The sequence below is a fragment of the Oratosquilla oratoria genome, chromosome 1, assembly GCF_046742065.1.
Source record: "Oratosquilla oratoria isolate Oo_2021 chromosome 1, ASM4674206v1, whole genome shotgun sequence".
Lineage (NCBI taxonomy): Eukaryota > Metazoa > Arthropoda > Malacostraca > Stomatopoda > Squillidae > Oratosquilla > Oratosquilla oratoria.
The window spans coordinates 56197245-56214899 of record NC_134777.1 but is presented as its reverse complement, the minus strand read 5'-3'; the positions used below and the strand labels follow the sequence as shown (position 1 = coordinate 56214899).

Genomic DNA, 17655 nt, shown 5'->3' with positions numbered 1-17655 from the left:
CTCTCTCTCTCTCTCTCTCAGTAAGAATGTTTTAAAAGTAATAAATCACTTGTATTCAGAAACTGTTTCAAAATAGTTTACTAAAGGAAGTTTTTTATGATAATACATACATATACCAAAGGCTTTTTTCCCTCTTACAAGGGAGGTAGCCAAAGAACAAATGCATAAAAACCACTCCCACCCATTCCATCCCTATCACACTCCACCCCCCCTCGACCCTCTTCCCTCCCTCTTATCTTGGCACCTCCTGGATGATGGGTCATGCCTGCATCTTGTCCACTGCCCTGGGTCAGAAGCAGTGTCACAAGACACAGCACATCCACAGCAAGGCTGCTTCATCAAATTGGCAACCCCCCCCCTCCATCCCCTCATGCAGAAAAGGAGAAGATGGGGAGAAATCCCTTCAGGCTGCATCAAAATTTTTTCACACATACTCCCTCTCCCCCCACCTCCCACCCATTCCACTTCATGGATCACAACATCATCCATACACAACCATTCTCCATTCACTCCTGTCTTCTTTCCTCTCCTGTCCTTCCTCAACAGACATTGCCTTCACTACGTATCAGTTTCCGTACATGTTTCCGTCAAGCTCCTTGCCAGTCTCGATCATGATGACATGGAATTAAAGTGAAAAATTAATGTGGTTGAAAAAGATTAATATCTGTAATGATAATAAAAGTAATAAATTTCTGTAATGAAAGGGAGGGGGTCATCATGAAATAAAGCAGTGGGAATTAATAAGTTAGCTGGAGTAATTAGGCCTTGCTGTATTAGCACTGTGTCTTGCTGCATTGCCTTTGACCCAAGCAATGTGGCAGGGGACAGGGATGAAGTTGCTAAGTTTGGGGGGGTTATGAATGTGTTTCATGTGAGTGTAAGGTATATGTCACCCAACTCCCTTATAATGGAAAGACTGCCTTTTGGTACATGTATATATAAGGTTGGATATAAAAAAAAGGGCAAAGAGAAAATGGTATGAGAGGAGCAGTGTGGTTATAGGTAAGGCAGGTGATGTATGTATCAGGTGTTTATCAAAAAGCTAATTTGTGAAAAAGAGACAAAATGAATGAAAGATCTAACTATGGTAGGTACGGATGTATAAGGCATGTGACTTGAGTGAACTGGGAGCAATATAAGGAGTTTTGCAAATGAAAGGTGTGGGAGGCAATGAAAGGTGTGTACAAGGATGGAGAGGGATAGACATGTTAGGAGAAAAAAAATAATTTATTGTGTAGATTTGTATTTTGTCACCAGTAACTACAGGTTCTATTTTTTTAGGGACAATAATGCTCTAAGGAGATGGAGTCAGGAAAGATTTAAGTGTGACTAGATTTTGTTTTGATTATTTTCATGTTGTATCAGATAATAATCTACTTTCTTTGAATTTGCAGTCAAGTCAGCCAGTTAAACCACAGGTGGTGAGACTAACAAATAGCAGCAACAGTAGTAGCAGTAGCAGCAGCAGCAGTAGCAGCAGCAGTAGTAGTAGCAGTACGAACAGCAACAGCAGCAACAGCAGCAGCAGCAGCTCAAGTTGCAACTCCAGTTCCAGCTCAAACGTCAACTCCAATTCTTCAGCCAAGGCAACACCGCCCCCCTCTACTCCTACTAAACCTGTGTCAGGTGAGTCATGGACAAGTTCATAAAGTACAAACATAGTTCAGGGGAGAGAGCAGTAGATTGCTGGATCATTATATGGTGGAAAGGAAATTAAGAGTGGATGTTAGGTGGCAAAGACAAGGATAGGAGCCTTGGAGGTACTAAAGAGGAGCAAATTGAATGAAAATGGGAGAAAGAGAATCCCATTTGAAGTTAAGAGAAGCATGGAAAGAATGAAGGGGAAAGAAGTGCCAGGAGTAAAGGGGGAATTGCTAAAATGTGCAAAGATAGCATGTGGATCTTAACTTTCTCATGATCTTGATATAGTGAATTTTAGAAGTGATGAGAGCAAATTAAGGCTGAATTTTTTTTATTAAGAGATGTTGAGCATATTTCCCCCTCCCCCCAGCAAGCACAAAGGAATATCAGTCTGATTTATTACACAAAATTTTAAGTTTTAGCATTCTCTTGCCCTTGATATGGTGAATTTTAGAAGTAATGAAAGCAAGTCAACTTTTTATATGTGGTGAATTTTAAAGAAAGAATGAACCAACAACTGGCACCTGTAAAGGGGGTTGGGGAGGGTTCCTGTCAACACCCTCACCACAGTACCAATAATAGGTACCTTGCAGTGGTGGCCCTGCAAGATGGACAGCAGAGAGAATCATCTCCCTACTCCCCATTTTTAAAACCCATCAACCCCCTCACCTTCATTTGGAGGTGCACAGCCCCAAGGGGCTGACACTCAATCTCCAAACTGGGCCCAAGAACTCACTTTCTCAACTTCAGCTGTAGTTCTTCCATCTTTTTTCACTTAAGGTGAGCCAACTGTTGGCAACTGCTCCCCCCCCCTTTCACCCCACTCAGTCCCACTCCTACTGCTTTCAGTAATTTACACAAAAACAGTCCCACACCAAAACAACACAGCCAACAGAAGAAAGTATCTTCCCCTAGAGATGGAAGGCCCCAAGGACCATTGCCACCCACTGTAGGGCTGTGAGTTTACAGTAATTGAAACTCAAGGCAACAGTTATTATAAGTACCAAGTGTACGAGTTTTAGATGCCTATTGAAGTATGACCCTGTGTGAGCTGTCCCCAGTTAGAATATGCTACAGTTAAAAGTATGTATACTCCAGAAATGTAATATTTATTTTTCCATTTACAGGTTCTACGTCTCAGTCGACTCCTAATAACAGCAGTACCAGTTCAGGGACCTCAAATCATATCTTGGCAAGTCCGCAACAAAATAGTACAGGTATGTATTGTATAGTGGCAGGATTAAAGGAGGGCTTAAGGAAGTTAGTGACAGAGTTTGCAAAGGTGTGTGAAAGAAGGAAGTTGAAGATAACTGTGGGTAAAAGTAAGGTCTCTTATGAGACAGCACTGTATGGGACAGAAACGGAGTATAACAGAGGAGGAGTTTGTGTTTGAGATAAGGTGCCTGAGAAGTATGATAGGAGTTATTAGACTGTTTAAAGTGAGAAATGAGGAGGTGAGGAGGAGAACAGAGGTAGAAAGGGAGCTGGGAGGTAGGGTTGATGAAAGAGTATGGGGATGGTTTGGACACACAGAAAGAATGAGTGAAGAAAGATAAGTAAAAGAGCTGTGGAAGGCAGAGATGGAAGGAGTGAACATGAGGGGGTGACCAAGGATGAGATGGATGGATGAGGTAAAAGGAGCATTGGTAAAGAGGGGAATATCTGTTGAGGAAGGAAGGGAGAGGACAGAAGATAGGGGCAAATGGAGAATGGTTGTGTATGGATAGGGCTATGATGCATGAAGGGGAGTGGGTGGGGGATGAGGGGGTGAGGGAGTATGTGTGAAAAACAAACTGAATAAACTGATGCAGCCCAAAGGGATTTCTCCCTGTCTCCTCTGTTTCTGCATGAGGGGACAGAGGGGGGGGGGGGGTCACAGATTCAATGAAACTGCCTTGCTGTGGATGCACTCTGTCTTGCAACACAGCTTCTGACCCAGGACAGTGGGTGAGATGCAGGGATAATTCATCCCATCATCCAGGAGGAGCCAAGATAAAAGGGAGTAGGGTAGATGGGAATAGAGTATGTGGGGATGGAATGGGTTGGAGTGGATTTAATGCCATTGTTTTTTTGCTACCTCCCTTGTAAGGGGGAAAAAGCCTCTGGTATATGTATGTGTGTATGTAAAAATAAGACGATGTGATGTACAAGGGGAGAATGTGGCAGCAAATTGGAAGTTAATATTAAGGGAGAGAGTCTGGAGGAAGTGGATAGCTTTAGATGCTTAGGTGCAAATGTGTCAGGAAAGGAAGGAGTGGAGGTGTAGGTTGAATGTAGATTGAGAGAAGCAAGTAAATGCCTTGGTGGATTAAAAAGTGTAATGAGAAATAGACATTTGAGAATGGATGCTAAGTGGAGCTTGTATGGAGTGATTGTGCCGACAGCACAGCACTGTATATATGCATGTATTGTAGCTTTGTGTTATATTTTCAACAAGGGGACAGGGATCAAAGGCAAACCAGCAAGTGTTTCCACAGGGGCCAACAACCAGAGCTGATTTACTCCCCACTGCTTCATAATAGGGTTAGAGTCTCCTCATTCACACAGGTTGGGGATCAAAGTAGATAATAACATCCCTTTGAACGACATCATTCCTTCATGTGCATCTATTCTACATTTACTCCTATATTTTGCACACATCATTGCTCAGCAGACATTCCTCAGTTATCCAGTGCCCCCTTCTGATATGTTCATACAAAGGTAAATAAACACAAATCACTAAACAAGCACTACCCAAATGAACATTAAATTCCTTAATACACTACACCTCCAGAAATCAACCCTGTAGAGAAACCACTTCCAAGGCAAACATGTATTTTACCAAGACATAGCAAGTCTCATATAGCATTGTTATTTATGTTTCGTAAGAGTCCTGTATAATTTGACCTGTTTCAGGGAATTATTCCTTGGAATCCAACGGAGGAACCTCGCTAGCAAATACGTGCAGCAGTAGCAGCAGCAGCAATAGTATCAACTCTGTGCTAAGTAACAGCAGTGTTACCACCATTACTGCCTCCACGAGCAATTATGCCATTAATAATAATGGCATCATTACCAATAGTAACAGCAACAGCAACACGACCAATAACAATACTAGTAACAGCAGCAGCAATAGTGGTAATAGTGTGGCTTCCACATTGGGTAGCCAGACGAGCACCACAACCACAACTACCACCACATCTGCCATTACCACAAGTGGTCAAGGCTTGACTACCTCCTCTGCCTCACCGCAAGTGTCCTCAGCAACTTCAGTAAGTAGCTCACATTTCTTAGTTGTAACCCATTCATTATGGTGGTATGGTTTTGTTTCATTCAGTTCATGATACTTGTATAGTATTTGGATGGGCCCATAGCAAAGAAGGGTCACCTTGAACAAGTACCCCCTCTAGTTCATGGCTCACCCTGTAATTGATTAAGATATTTTGTAATAAGCAAATCTCTAAAGAGTGCCACCATTTTGAAGTTGTTAATTTCAAAGTGTTTCTTGCATTTTCAACCCATTGTACATCATTAAGTGACCAGTGAAAACAGTAGGCATACAAATGTTATGATTTAAGTATATAGTATGAAGGAATGATTGTGCCAACAGCACTGCACAGGCCAGAAACGTGGAACATAAGGGAGGAAGAGAGGAGGAGTTTGATGTGAGATTATGTGCCTGAGAATGGATTACTAGGGGTTACTAGGCTGGATAGAGTGAGAAATGAGGAGGTGAGGAGGAGAACCAGGGTGGAAAGGGAGTTGTTGTTGTTGTTGTCGTTCCCTAGACTGTCTGTCCGAGCAGTCCCATCTCCCCAAGGAATGCTACAGCCGAAACTGGGTTTTCCCACAAATCCTTTATAGAGTGTATGTTGTGTTGTTTGTGTGCATGATTGTGTATAATGCAGTCTTCCATTATGTGTTGTATGGTTGGTGAAAGGGAGTTGGGAGATAGGGTTGATGAAAGAGGATTGTGATAGTTTGGATACATGGAAAGAATGGGTGAAGAAAGACTAGTAATAGAGGTGTGGAAGGAGTGAACATGAGGGGTCGGCCTAGGATGAGATGGATGGATGGGGTAAAAGGGGCATTGGGAAAGAGGTAAATGTCTTTTGAGGAAGGATGGGAGAGGACAGAAGATAGGGGTGAGTGGTGAATGGTTGTGTATGGATAATGCTGTGATGCATTAGGGGGAGTGGATAGGGAATGGGGGTGAGGGAGTATCTGCATGAGGGGACAGAGAAGGGGGGTTGCCAATTTAATGAAGCTCCCTTGCTGTAGATGTGCTGTATCTTGCAGCACTGCTCCTGACCCAGGACAGTGGACTAGATGCAGGGATGACCTGTCATCCAGGAGGTGCCAAGATAAGAGGGAAGGAAGAGGGTAAAGAGGAGTGGAGTATGTAGGGGGGTGGAATGGGTGGGAGTGGTTTTTATGTCTGTTTTTTTTTTGCTACCTCCCTTGTAAAGGAAAAAAAGCCTTTGGTATATATATGTAGTATGAAGATGAATGTATTTCAGAACAGGATTGAAAATGTACATACATACATACATATACCAAAGGCATTTTCCTCCATACACGGGGGGTAGCCAAAAAGAAAAAGGCATAGAAATCACTCCCACCCATTTCATTTCCCATATATTCCACTCCCCTCCACCCTCCTCCCTCCCTCCTATCTTGGCACCTCCTGGATGACGGGTCATCCCTGCATCCTGTCCACTGCCCTGGGTCAGAAGCAGTGTCGCAAGACACAGCACATCCACAGCAAAGCCGCTTCATAAATTCGGCGAACCCCCCTCTCTGTCCCCTCATACAGGAAAGGAGAAGATAGGGAAAAATCCCTTTGGGCTGCGTCAAATTTTTTCTCATACATACTTCCTCACCCCCCATCCCCCACCCACTCCCCCTCATACATCACAGCCTCATCTATACACAACCCTTCTCCATTCACCCCTATCTTCTCTCCTCTCCCATCCTTCCTCTACAGACATTCCTCTCTTTTGTAAAGCCCCTTTCACCCCATCCATCCATCTCATCCTAGGACGCCCCCTCATATTCACTCCTTCCACCTCCACCTTCCACACTTCTTTTACTAATCTTTCTTCACTCATTCTTTCCATGTGTCCAAACCACCCTAATACTAACCCTATCTCCCAGCTCCTTTTCCACCCCTGTTCTCCTCACCTCCTCATTTCTCACTCTATCTAGTCTAGTAACCCCTATCATACTTCTCAGACATTTCATCTCAAACACATTCAAACTCCTTCTCTCTTCCTCTCTCATGTTCCATGTTTCTGCCAAGTACATTGCTGTTGGCACAATCACTCCTTCATATAACCTCCTCTTAGCATCCATTCCCAGATGTCTATTTCTCATTACATTTTTTAATCCACCAAGGCATTTACTCGCTTCTCTCAATCTACATTCTACCTCCACCCCCACTCCTCCCTTTCCTGTCACATTCGCACCCAAGTATCTGAAACTATCCACTTCCTGCAGTTTCTCACCCTTAATGCTCACTTCCAGCCTACTGTCACTCTCTCTCCTTGTACATCTCATCACCTTACTTTTGCCCACATTTATCTTCAGCTTCCTTCTTTCACACACCTTCTCAAACTCTGTCACTAACTTCCTCAATCCCTCCTCTGATCCTGCCAAAGGCTTTTTCCCCCTTACAAGGGAGGTAGCCGAAAAGAAAAAGGCATAAGAACCATTCCTACCCATTCCATCCCTAATACACTCCACTCACCTCCACTCTCTACCCTCCCTCTTATCTCTCTAGGAATGAAGAATGATTTCTATATTTGAAAAGGTATGAGGAAGTCAATTAATTGCTAAGATTTTTATTGTATATGGAGTCATTAGTTTGTGGCAAATTGATCAATGCAACCACATTATTTTGTCCATAGATTTTCATCTGTCTTTGCTCTGAAGGAGTGGTGGGGGAGTGGGAGTTGAGGTTCTGTAGAGAGTTCACTTGTATATGTGTCTGTTCATGATAGAATCATCAACAATATTGCGTAACTATTATGTTGAGGAATAATGTCAGTGGATAAGTATGTATTGGAGCAAATATTATTAGGTAATGAAAGTTATGGAGTGATACTAATTGCAAGTTTTCTGTGATTGATTATGTAGTGCATGTGTGTTCTGGGTATATTGTAGTGCATGTTTTATTGTGTTTTCATTTCACAGGATGTATTTTGTATTGTGTGATGGTCATAAGCATTTCAGTACTTTTATATATGTATTGTCTTCAGATATATACATGCATATGTATATAATTTCTTTTATTCTACCAGAATGCAACTGACTCTGCAGTCTCTCTAAAAGTCATTGCCCAAAAGAAGCTAAATGAGGTCAACTCAACTACATTAACGTCATCTGGTAAGTTTCCGGAGGATTGCACTTTGTGTATACTGAGGGCCTCTTCCCCCTTTAAAGGGAGGTAACCAGGTCAGAGGCATGCAGCCACTCTCACCCAGTTCATTCCCATCCACCACCCTTGATTCCCTCGCATCTTAATTCCTTGTAGAAGAAGGATTATCCCTATACATACATACATATACCAAAGGCTTTTTTCCCCCTTAAAGAAAAGGGCATAGAAACCACTCCCACCCATTCCATCCCCTACATATTCCACTCCCCTCCACCCTCCTCCCTCCCTTTCATCTTGGGACCTCCTGGATGACGGGACATCCCTGCATCCTGTCCACTGCTCTGGGTCAGAAGCAGTGTCGCAAACCACAGCACATCCACAGCAAGGCCGCTTCATTAATTCGGCGACCCCCCCCTCTCCGTCCCTTCATGCAGAAAAGGAGAAGATGGGGAGAAATCCCTTCGGGCTGCGTCAAATTTTTTCTCGTACATACTTCCTCACCCTCCATCCCCCACCCACTCCCCCTCATGCATCACAGCATCATCCATACACAACCCTTACCCATTCACCCCTATCTTCTGTCCTCTCCCATCCTTCCTCAACAGACATTCCTCTCTTTTGTAATGCCCCTTTTACCCCATCCATCCATCTCATCCTAGGACGCCCCCTCATTCACTCCTTCCACCTCTGCCTTCCACACCTTTTACTAATCTTTCTTCACCCATTCTTTCCATGTGTCCAAACCATCCTAATACTCTTTCATCAACCCTATCTCCCAACTCCCTTACCACCCCTGTTCTCCTCCTCACCTCTTCATTTCTCACTCCATCTAGCCTAGAAACTCCTATCATACTTCTCAGACATTTCATCTCAAACACATTCAAACTCTTTCTCTCTTCCTCTCTTATGTTCCATGTTTCTGTCCCATACAGTGCTGTCAGCACAATCACTCCTTCATATAACCTCCTCTTAGCATCCATTCCCAGATGTCTATTTCTCATTACACTTGTTAATCCACCAAGGCATTTACTCGCTTCTCTCAATCTACACACTACTTCCACCCCTACTCCCTTTCCTGTCACATTCGAACCCAAGTATCTAAAACTATCCACTTCCTCTAGTCTCTCTCTCTTAATGCTCATTTCCAGCCTGCTGTCACTCTCTCCCCTTATACATCTCATCACCTTACTTTTACCCACATTTATCTTCAGCTTCCTTCTTTCACACACCTTCTCAAACTCTGTCACTAACTTCCTCAATCCCTCCTCTGATCTTGCTACAAGCGCAGTGTCGTCAGCAAACAACAGCTGACTTATCTCCCACTTTTCTCCATTTTCCTTAACCATCTCCAATCCCTGGCCCACCACCCTTGCAGTACCTCCCACAGTGCCTTCCTGTCTACCCTGCTGTAAACCTTTTCCAAATCCATAAAAGCCCAAAAAACATCCTTACCTTTTCCTATAGCTTTCTCACATCTGTTTTACCACAAAAATCTGATCTACACAGCCCCTACCTGTCCTAAAACCACACTGTTCCTCACCAATTACTCCCTCTGTTCCTCTCCTAATCCTCTCAATCAAGACCCTCCCATAAGCCTTCCCAACTACACTCAACAAGCTAATCCCGCTGAAACTACTACACTCACACTTGTCCCCCTTTCTCTTGTAAAGGGGAATGATACAGGCACTCCTCCAGTCCTCCTGCACTCTACCCTCTCTCCAACAAACATTAAATAACCTCACCAGCCAGTCCACCATCACTGTACCTCCTTTCTTCAGACATTCTGCATGGCATCCATCCAACCCAGGTCCCTTACCTGCTCTCATCATCTTAACAGCTGCTTTCACTTCATCTATCCCTATTTCTCCTCCATTTTCCTCACTCATCACTCTCATTTTCTTAGTGCTTCCCACTGCAACTACCTTTCCCTCCCTATCCTCCTTCACATTTGGCAACTCCCTAAAATACTCTGCCCACCATCCTCTCACTGCCTTATCTTCCATTATCATCTCTCCATCTGCACCTTTTACCTTTTCTTCTGTACTTGATTTGCCTCCTTCCTCTTTTAATTTCCTTCCAAAACATCATTTTATTACTTTCAAAATTTCACATCTGCTTTCCTCTTTGCTTCCTTTATCTTATGCTTAACTTCCCCTCTCTTTACTTTGTACCTCTCATACGATTCCCTCATCCTAATTTGTAGCCAATCTATGAAAGCCTGCTTCTTCTCTTCTGCACCCTTCTTTGCTTCCTCATCCTACCACTCACTACCCTTCCTTCTATTTCCTCCCACCCTCCTTGTTCCACACACCATCTTTGCACACCTTATGACTCCCTCCTTGAACCATCCTCATTCCTCCTCCACTCCTAGTTCTACTCTATCCATCACTCCTTTCCACTCCTCTCTCAGCTTCTTCTTATACTCCTCCTTTTCTTTCTCATTTAAGCAGTTCACTCTAAGTACCTCCCTACCTTCTGCCCTTTTCCTCTTTCTCCACCTATTCTCCACTCTCAATTTACTTTCCACCAGAAAATGATCTGATATTCCCCCACTCTCTCCCCTTAGAACATATACATCCTTAACTCTTCCTACCATAAGTCCTGGTCACCACTATATAGTCCATTAATGCTCTATCTGCCACCCTTCCATCCACCACCCTCTCCCATGTGTACTTATGTTTGACTTTCTTCTTAAACACTGTATTTGCTATCATCAACTCTCAAGACACATCACCATCAATTCTCCCCTATGATTTTTACCTGGAACTCCATACTTCCCAATCACTCCATCTATTGGTTCGTTTCCTATCTTAGCATTAAGGTCTCCTAATACAACTACATTGACATTTCTCCCTAATCCCTCTATGCACTCATTTAAATCTACCCAAAAAGCCTCTTTTTTCCTCAATGCTCTTCTCACTACCAGGCCCATCCGCACTTACAAAAACCCACATCTCCCTTCCCAGCTTCACCTTCATCCACATCAACCTTGAAGAAACCTCCTTCCACTCCACTACATGCTTACCTATCTCTTCACTTACTAGTATAGCCACCCCTTCTCTCCCTTGTCCCCTCTTCACTCCTGAGAACCTCCCAACTACACTCCCAAACTCACACTCGCCCCTACCTTTCAATTTAGTTCCACTCAAAGCCAGCACATCCATCTTTCTTCTCACAAACATACTGCTTATCTCTTCCCTTTTACTCTCATCTGTACCACATCTACACACATTAAAAAACCCAAACCTTAGGGTACTGGTTGGAAAACTCCCTGACCCTCTTATGCCTTTATTTTTTTTTAGGAATGTCCGCTTTGGGGCTACAGGTAGCAGGACTCCTAATCCCATCCCCTGTCCCATTTTTTGTCACCTCTTACGACTCAAGTGGGAAGACTTGGTGGTAGCATTCTTTTCCCCCACCACAGGGTAGGCATACATACATACATATACCAAGGCTTTTTCCCCTTTACAAGGGAGGTAGCCAAAAAGTAAAAGGCATAAAATTATTCCCACCCATTCCATCCCTGAATACACTCCACACCCCTCCACCCTCCCTCTTATCTTAGCACCTCCTGGATGACGGGTCATCCCTGCACCTTGTCCACTGCCCTGGGTCAGAAGCAGTGTCGCAAGACACAGCACCTCCACAGCAAGGCCACTTCATTAAATCGGCGACCCCCCCCCCCTCTCCGTCCCCCCATGCATAAAAGGAGAAGACGGGGAGAAATCCCTTCGGGCTGCGTCAAATTTTGCTCACACATACTACCTCACCCCCCATTCCCCCGCCCATTCCACTTCATGCATCACAACATCATCCATATATAACCATTCTCCATTCACCCCTATCTTCTGTCCTCTCCCGTCCTTCCTCAACAGACATTCCCCTCTTCCCCAAAGCCCCCTTCACCCCATCCATCCACCTCATCCTAGGACGTCCCCTCATGTTCACTCCTTCCACATCTGCCTTCCATACCTCTTTTACTAGTCTTTCTTCACTCATTCTTTCCATGTGTCCAAACCATCCTAATACTCTTTCATCAACCCTATCTCCCTACTCCCTTTCCACCCCCATTCTCCTCCTCATTTCCTCATTTCTCACTCTATGTAGCCTAGTAACCCCCATCATACTTCTCAGATACCTCATCTCAAACACATTCAAACTACTTCTCTCTTCCTCTCGTATGTTCCATGTTTCTGCCCCATACAGTGCTGTTGTCACAATCACTCCTTCATACAGTCTCCTCTTAGCATCCATTCCCAAATATCTATTCCTCATTACACTCTTTAATCCACCAAGGCATTTACTCACTTCTTTCAATCTACATTCTACCTCCACCTTCACTCCACCTTTTCCTGCCACATTTGCACCCAAATATCTAAAACTATCCACTTCCTCCAGTCGCTCTCCCTTAATGCTCACTTCCAGTCTACTGCCACTTTCACCCCTTGTACATCTCATCACCTTACTTTTACCCACATTTATCTTCAGCTTTCTTCTATCACATACTCTCCCAAACTCTGTCACCAACTTCCTCAGCCCCTCCTCCGATCCTGCCACAAGTGCAGTGTCGTCAGCAAACAACAGCTGGCTCACCTCCCACTTTTCTCCATTTTCTTTAACCATCTCCAATCCCTGACCCACCACCCTTACATTTACCTCTCACATTACCCCATCCATGTATAAGTTGAACAGCCAGGGCGACATAACGCATCCTTGACGAAGTCCCACCTTTACCTCGAACCACTCACTCTCTCCATTTCTAATACTGACGCAAGCTCTACTATTCTCACAAAAACTCTTGACAGCTCCTAGAAGCTTTCCTCCTATCCCATATATCTGCACAGTAGGCAAAGAAAGGAAATGAATATTCAGAGAAATGGTGCAGGACAGTAACAAGGGGTTGAGGGACAGCATAATGGAGGGAGAGTCGTAGTATAAAAGTGTCATCATTTCTCTATGAATAGAGTTTTCCTCTATCACAAAGTGATGTGTGGCCCTGGTCTGTAGGGGTGCCCCATATAGATATCAACTGCATGCTACTTTGCCAGAATAACATGCAGCCAATACCCCAGATTATCCCTATAACTTGGCTAAATAGTATATAAATGATTTATGTTAACAGAAGTATTTATGCAAAGTGATGTTCATGAAGATAAGGCTGCACTGTGACATTTGCACTGATATTACAAATTGGTGGTTCTTCCTTTACAGTATTAGATGGGACAACTATTGGCAGCAGTGTAGGAAGCAGCAGCAGTACCAGCAGTACAAGCAGCAGTAATAGCAGCAGTACGAACAGTAGCAACAACAATAATAACAACAAAACTACGACGACAAGCGGGGGCAGCACATGTGAAGCGCACATCCCGCCTCTGTTAGGGGTAGCACCATTGGGGCCTGTACCGCTAACAATGGAACATGACGTGCAGTTTAAGATGCTGCAGGCTGGATTCTTCCACATGCCACACCCGTCCGACTCTGAGAGGTTAAGAGTTCACTTGCCCAGACAGCCTTGCCAGACTCCACCCTACTATCCCCAGGTGAGGGTGCGTTCAATATCCCTACTTGTTCATAGTCTTAGTGTAGCACAAGCACTTGCTATTGAATGGTAACCGGCAGCTTTCTCTAGACATTTCAATAATTCAGGGAAGGGCCTGTGCCACAGGAATAGACTTTCAGATGGTTATGGCTGACCAGTTATTACAGCAAATGTTTTTGCTTTAGAGTTAGAATATTGGGATGAAATGTGTATGACAAATGAGGTGTCCAGAAACAGTGGGTCATCCCTGCCACTTTTACTGGCTTCGAGTTAAGTACAATTACATATAGCAGAGGCTTACGCCTTTCATGATCTGTACTTAACTTAAAACCCATAGAAATGGCAGGCATGCCCGTTTATGGACACTTTATACAGTGGTGCATGATTGGATGGTGTCTTTGCATGATTGTTGGACATATTTGTAAGATGGGCTCATATTTACAAATTAGCCAAATATTGTGTTATGTGATTTATGTGTAAATTATTTTGTTGTAAGATATATATTTTTTTCTCTCCTTCTTCAGATGCTGGTTTATAAAATTTGTATGCAATAGATCTTTTTAAGTAGTTTTTGTGTAGTAATCCTTAACTAATGATTTTTAGTTGATATACAGTATTTGAACATGGGGCATCATCAAAATAAGTAAACATCAAGCTTGAATTTCTCTCTCTCTCTCTTTTTTTTTTTTTTTTTTTTTTTTTTTTTTTTTTTTTTTTTTTTTTTTTTTTTTTTTTTTTTGGGGGGGGGGGGTGTTCATCCCTGTCCCCTGCCCATTGCTTAGGTAAGAAGCAAAGCAGCAACACACAGCACTTCCACAGTAGGGCCCAACTGCTCAAGCTGGTTTACTTGCACTGCTTCATGAAATGATGACCCCTCCCCCCCCCCCATCAAGTTTCACAAAAAAGACAATAAAAGAACTCTTACAAGCCACATCTGTCCACAACCACTCTCCACTCAAACCTACCTCTTGCCTTCTCCCTTCCCAGTTCAACAGACATGCCTCTTGTGTTTAACCTCTTCACTCCGGGCCAAAATCTCGCGGGCAGCATTATCTGCCAGACATACGATGTGTCATAATAATACTCGCATCATAAAATATAGTCACCGCTTATATCGATCGTTCTCTCTTTCACCCGTGAATTTTGATAACCATAGAAAATGTGATGAAGACAGTTTAGAGAGTATGTCATTACGCAGGGGCAACTACAATAAATATAATCAAGACGCCGATATGGCAGCCTCGCATATCCACTTGCTCCTCATGCCGCCTACATATGCGGCACCGTATGGAAGGGGTTAACCATTTCCATACGGTAACGCCTACGTAGGCGGCATGAGGAGCAAGTGGGTACTCGATGATGCCGACGTCGCCATCTTGATTATATTTATTGTAGTCGTACCTACATAATTTCCATTCTCTCTAAACTGGCTTCATCAATTTTCTATGGTTATCAAAATACACAGGTGAAAGAGAACGAATGATTGAGCACTGACTTTATTTTTTATAATGCGATTATTATGACGCAACATCGCACATCGGGCAGCTAATCCTGCCAGACGTGCGATGTGCCCCGGAGTGAAGAGGTTAAGGATCCCTTCACCCAATCCATCTATCCATCTATCTCATTCTTGGTCTTTCCTCAAATTCACTCCATCTATCTCTGGTTTCCACACACTTTTTGCTAGTCTTTTTTGACTAGTTCTTTCCATGTGACCAAACCATCCCAGTATTCTTTGATCAATGCTATCTGCCAGCTCTCTTTTCACCTCTCTTCCCGACTCTCTTCCTCACCTACTCTTTTCTCGCTCTATCCATCCTCATAACACACGCACACACACACAGATGTAAATGGACGTGGGCAAAAGGCTAGAAAACGAGCTCTTGTACAGTGCTTTTTCAATAACAGCTAAAGGAAACACCTAGTTGTAATTTACGAAAGAGAAGCAGTTGCGTTTATCGAGTGACCATAATGGTAAAATAAGTTTCAAGTAAATAGTGTATTAAATACACAAAATTGAGAAAGAAAAAGAAGAAAGTAGAAAAAGTGAACCAGCAAAAAGAGGTTTGGACATGAGCAGAGTTGAGTCACTGCTGGAGGTGATACCAAAAAAATCATGCAGGATTGATACCCCGAAATCAACTCAAGGTGGGACACCAATGTTTTTCAGGATTTCCAAAAGAAAGAGGATTATTAGGTAGAGATTCAAATGTGGAAAGAGAAACCAGGTATAAAAATGTAATAAAAAATTGGGATATTGCTGATTTGATGGAGGAATTAATAGTTTTGGAAGATGAATATAGGACAATGTACAGAGAGATCAACCAACTACAAAGAGATAACAACGAGATGAACAAAGAGCTTAATGATCTAAAAAAAAGAATTAGATATGGTCAGAAGTGATAACGAAAGAATGAAAAATGAAGATAAAGGTGAAAATGAGGCACTGAAAAAAGAAGTCAAAGAACAAATACAAGCAGTGACTGAGAAAGTAGGAGAAACAATTAACCACTTCACTCCGAGCCAAAATCTCGCGGGCAGCATTAGCTGCCAGACCTACGATGTTGCGTAATAATACTCGCATCATAAAAAATAGTCACCGCTTATATCGATCGTTCTCTCTTTCACCCGTGAATTTTGATAACCATAGAAAATGTGATGAAGACAGTTTAGAGAGTATGTCATTATGCAGGGGCAACTACAATAAATATAATCAAGACGCCGATATGGCAGCCTCGCGTATCCACTTGCTCCTCATGCCGCCTACGTAGGCGGCACCGTATGGAAGAGGTTAAGGAAGTGGGTCTCCTAGAAATAAAGAATCAATAGGAGATAGAACAAGAAAATCAGGAAATAACCTTTAAAGAAATGGTACAACTGCAGGTAGCAGGTAGAGGAAAATACTAAAGAAATGGTAATTAAAGTAATTTAAGAAAAGGAAAACTGGGTAAGAGACACAGTACATACATATATCAAAGGGTTTTCTTCCCCCTTACAAGGGAGGTAACCAAAAAACAAAGGCATAAAAATCATTCCCACCCATTCCATCCCTAATACACTCCACTCTCCTCCACCCTCTACCCTCCCTCTTATATTGGCTCCTCCTGGATGATGGTTCATCCCTGCATCTTGTCCACTGCCCTGGGTCACAAGAAGTGTTGCAAGACACAGTGGATAAGAAATAGTGCATTGTAGTTTATGGTATTTAAAGAAAAATATAATTTCCTCAGATACCAAAGAGAAGGAAATTGCAAAAGCAATTCTGAAAGATACAAGAGTAGGGACAGGTAATGGACAAAGATTTGAAGAAGTACATGGAATGGGACAGTACTAAAAAAAAAAAAAAAAAAAAAAAAAGTATAGGCCACTAAAAATCAAACTAAAGTCTCAAATGATAGCTGAAGTACTATCACCAGAAGCAAAGCTGGCAAATAGTGAAAATTACAAAAATGTGTGGATAAAAATAGAAATGAATGATGAGGGGAAAGAGGAAGAAAAGACACATAGAAATGAAGCAAATGGAAAAAACGAGAGAAGAACAGAGACTGAAAAGAATTAGTTTTTTGAGAGTACTGGATCTGAGGCTGAGAAAACAGTACAAAAAATGTAATTAAAAAAAGAAGAAAAAAAAGAAGAAACTAAAAATAACATATACTCACATAGATGGCATCATTTCAGGACTAAATGACTATCTGTCAGTAGAGAAAACAGACATAATGGGAATTGTGGAGACAAAATTAAAAGGTCCACTACCATCAAATTCTGTGGGACAAGGACCATACAACCATTGGGCAAAAAATAGAAAGGAGAAACAGGGTGGAGTCATGTTTTTGACTAAGAAAGGCTTAAATGTGACAAAGATAACAGAAGGAAAAAATAATGTGGAATTGATTATGATTAAAGTTGAAAACAGAGACATGAAAATTATAAAATTTGTAGTAATTATATGTGCCCCCCAAAACATAGTCTTGGATAGATAGTGATCATTCCATAATGTTGGAAGACACAAAGAATGTATTAATTGAATTACTGATAGCAGGAAACATAGTAATAATGGGCGACTTTAATTAAAAAGAAATATGTTATGAAGAAATGACATTGAAAGATGGAGAAGACT

General features: G+C 42.5%; 1 protein-coding gene across 9 annotated transcripts in view; it reads left to right on the top strand.

The window, feature by feature from the left end:
• The window catches only part of Not3 (CCR4-associated factor Not3), a 77858-nt gene that overhangs the window by 44514 nt on the left and 15689 nt on the right, over window positions 1-17655 (top strand). For 6 of the 9 annotated variants that reach the window (XM_076187415.1, XM_076186973.1, XM_076187336.1 and 3 more), the window contains 5 exons: window positions 1395-1626; window positions 2769-2858; window positions 4537-4892; window positions 7923-8007; window positions 13211-13545. In XM_076187415.1, the coding sequence (XP_076043530.1) occupies window positions 1395-1626; window positions 2769-2858; window positions 4537-4892; window positions 7923-8007; window positions 13211-13545 (1098 nt within the window). The remainder of the gene's footprint in view (window positions 1-1394; window positions 1627-2768; window positions 2859-4536; window positions 4893-7922; window positions 8008-13210; window positions 13546-17655) is intronic. The other 3 variants (XM_076187488.1, XM_076187244.1, XM_076186879.1) reach the window with 1 other exon arrangement.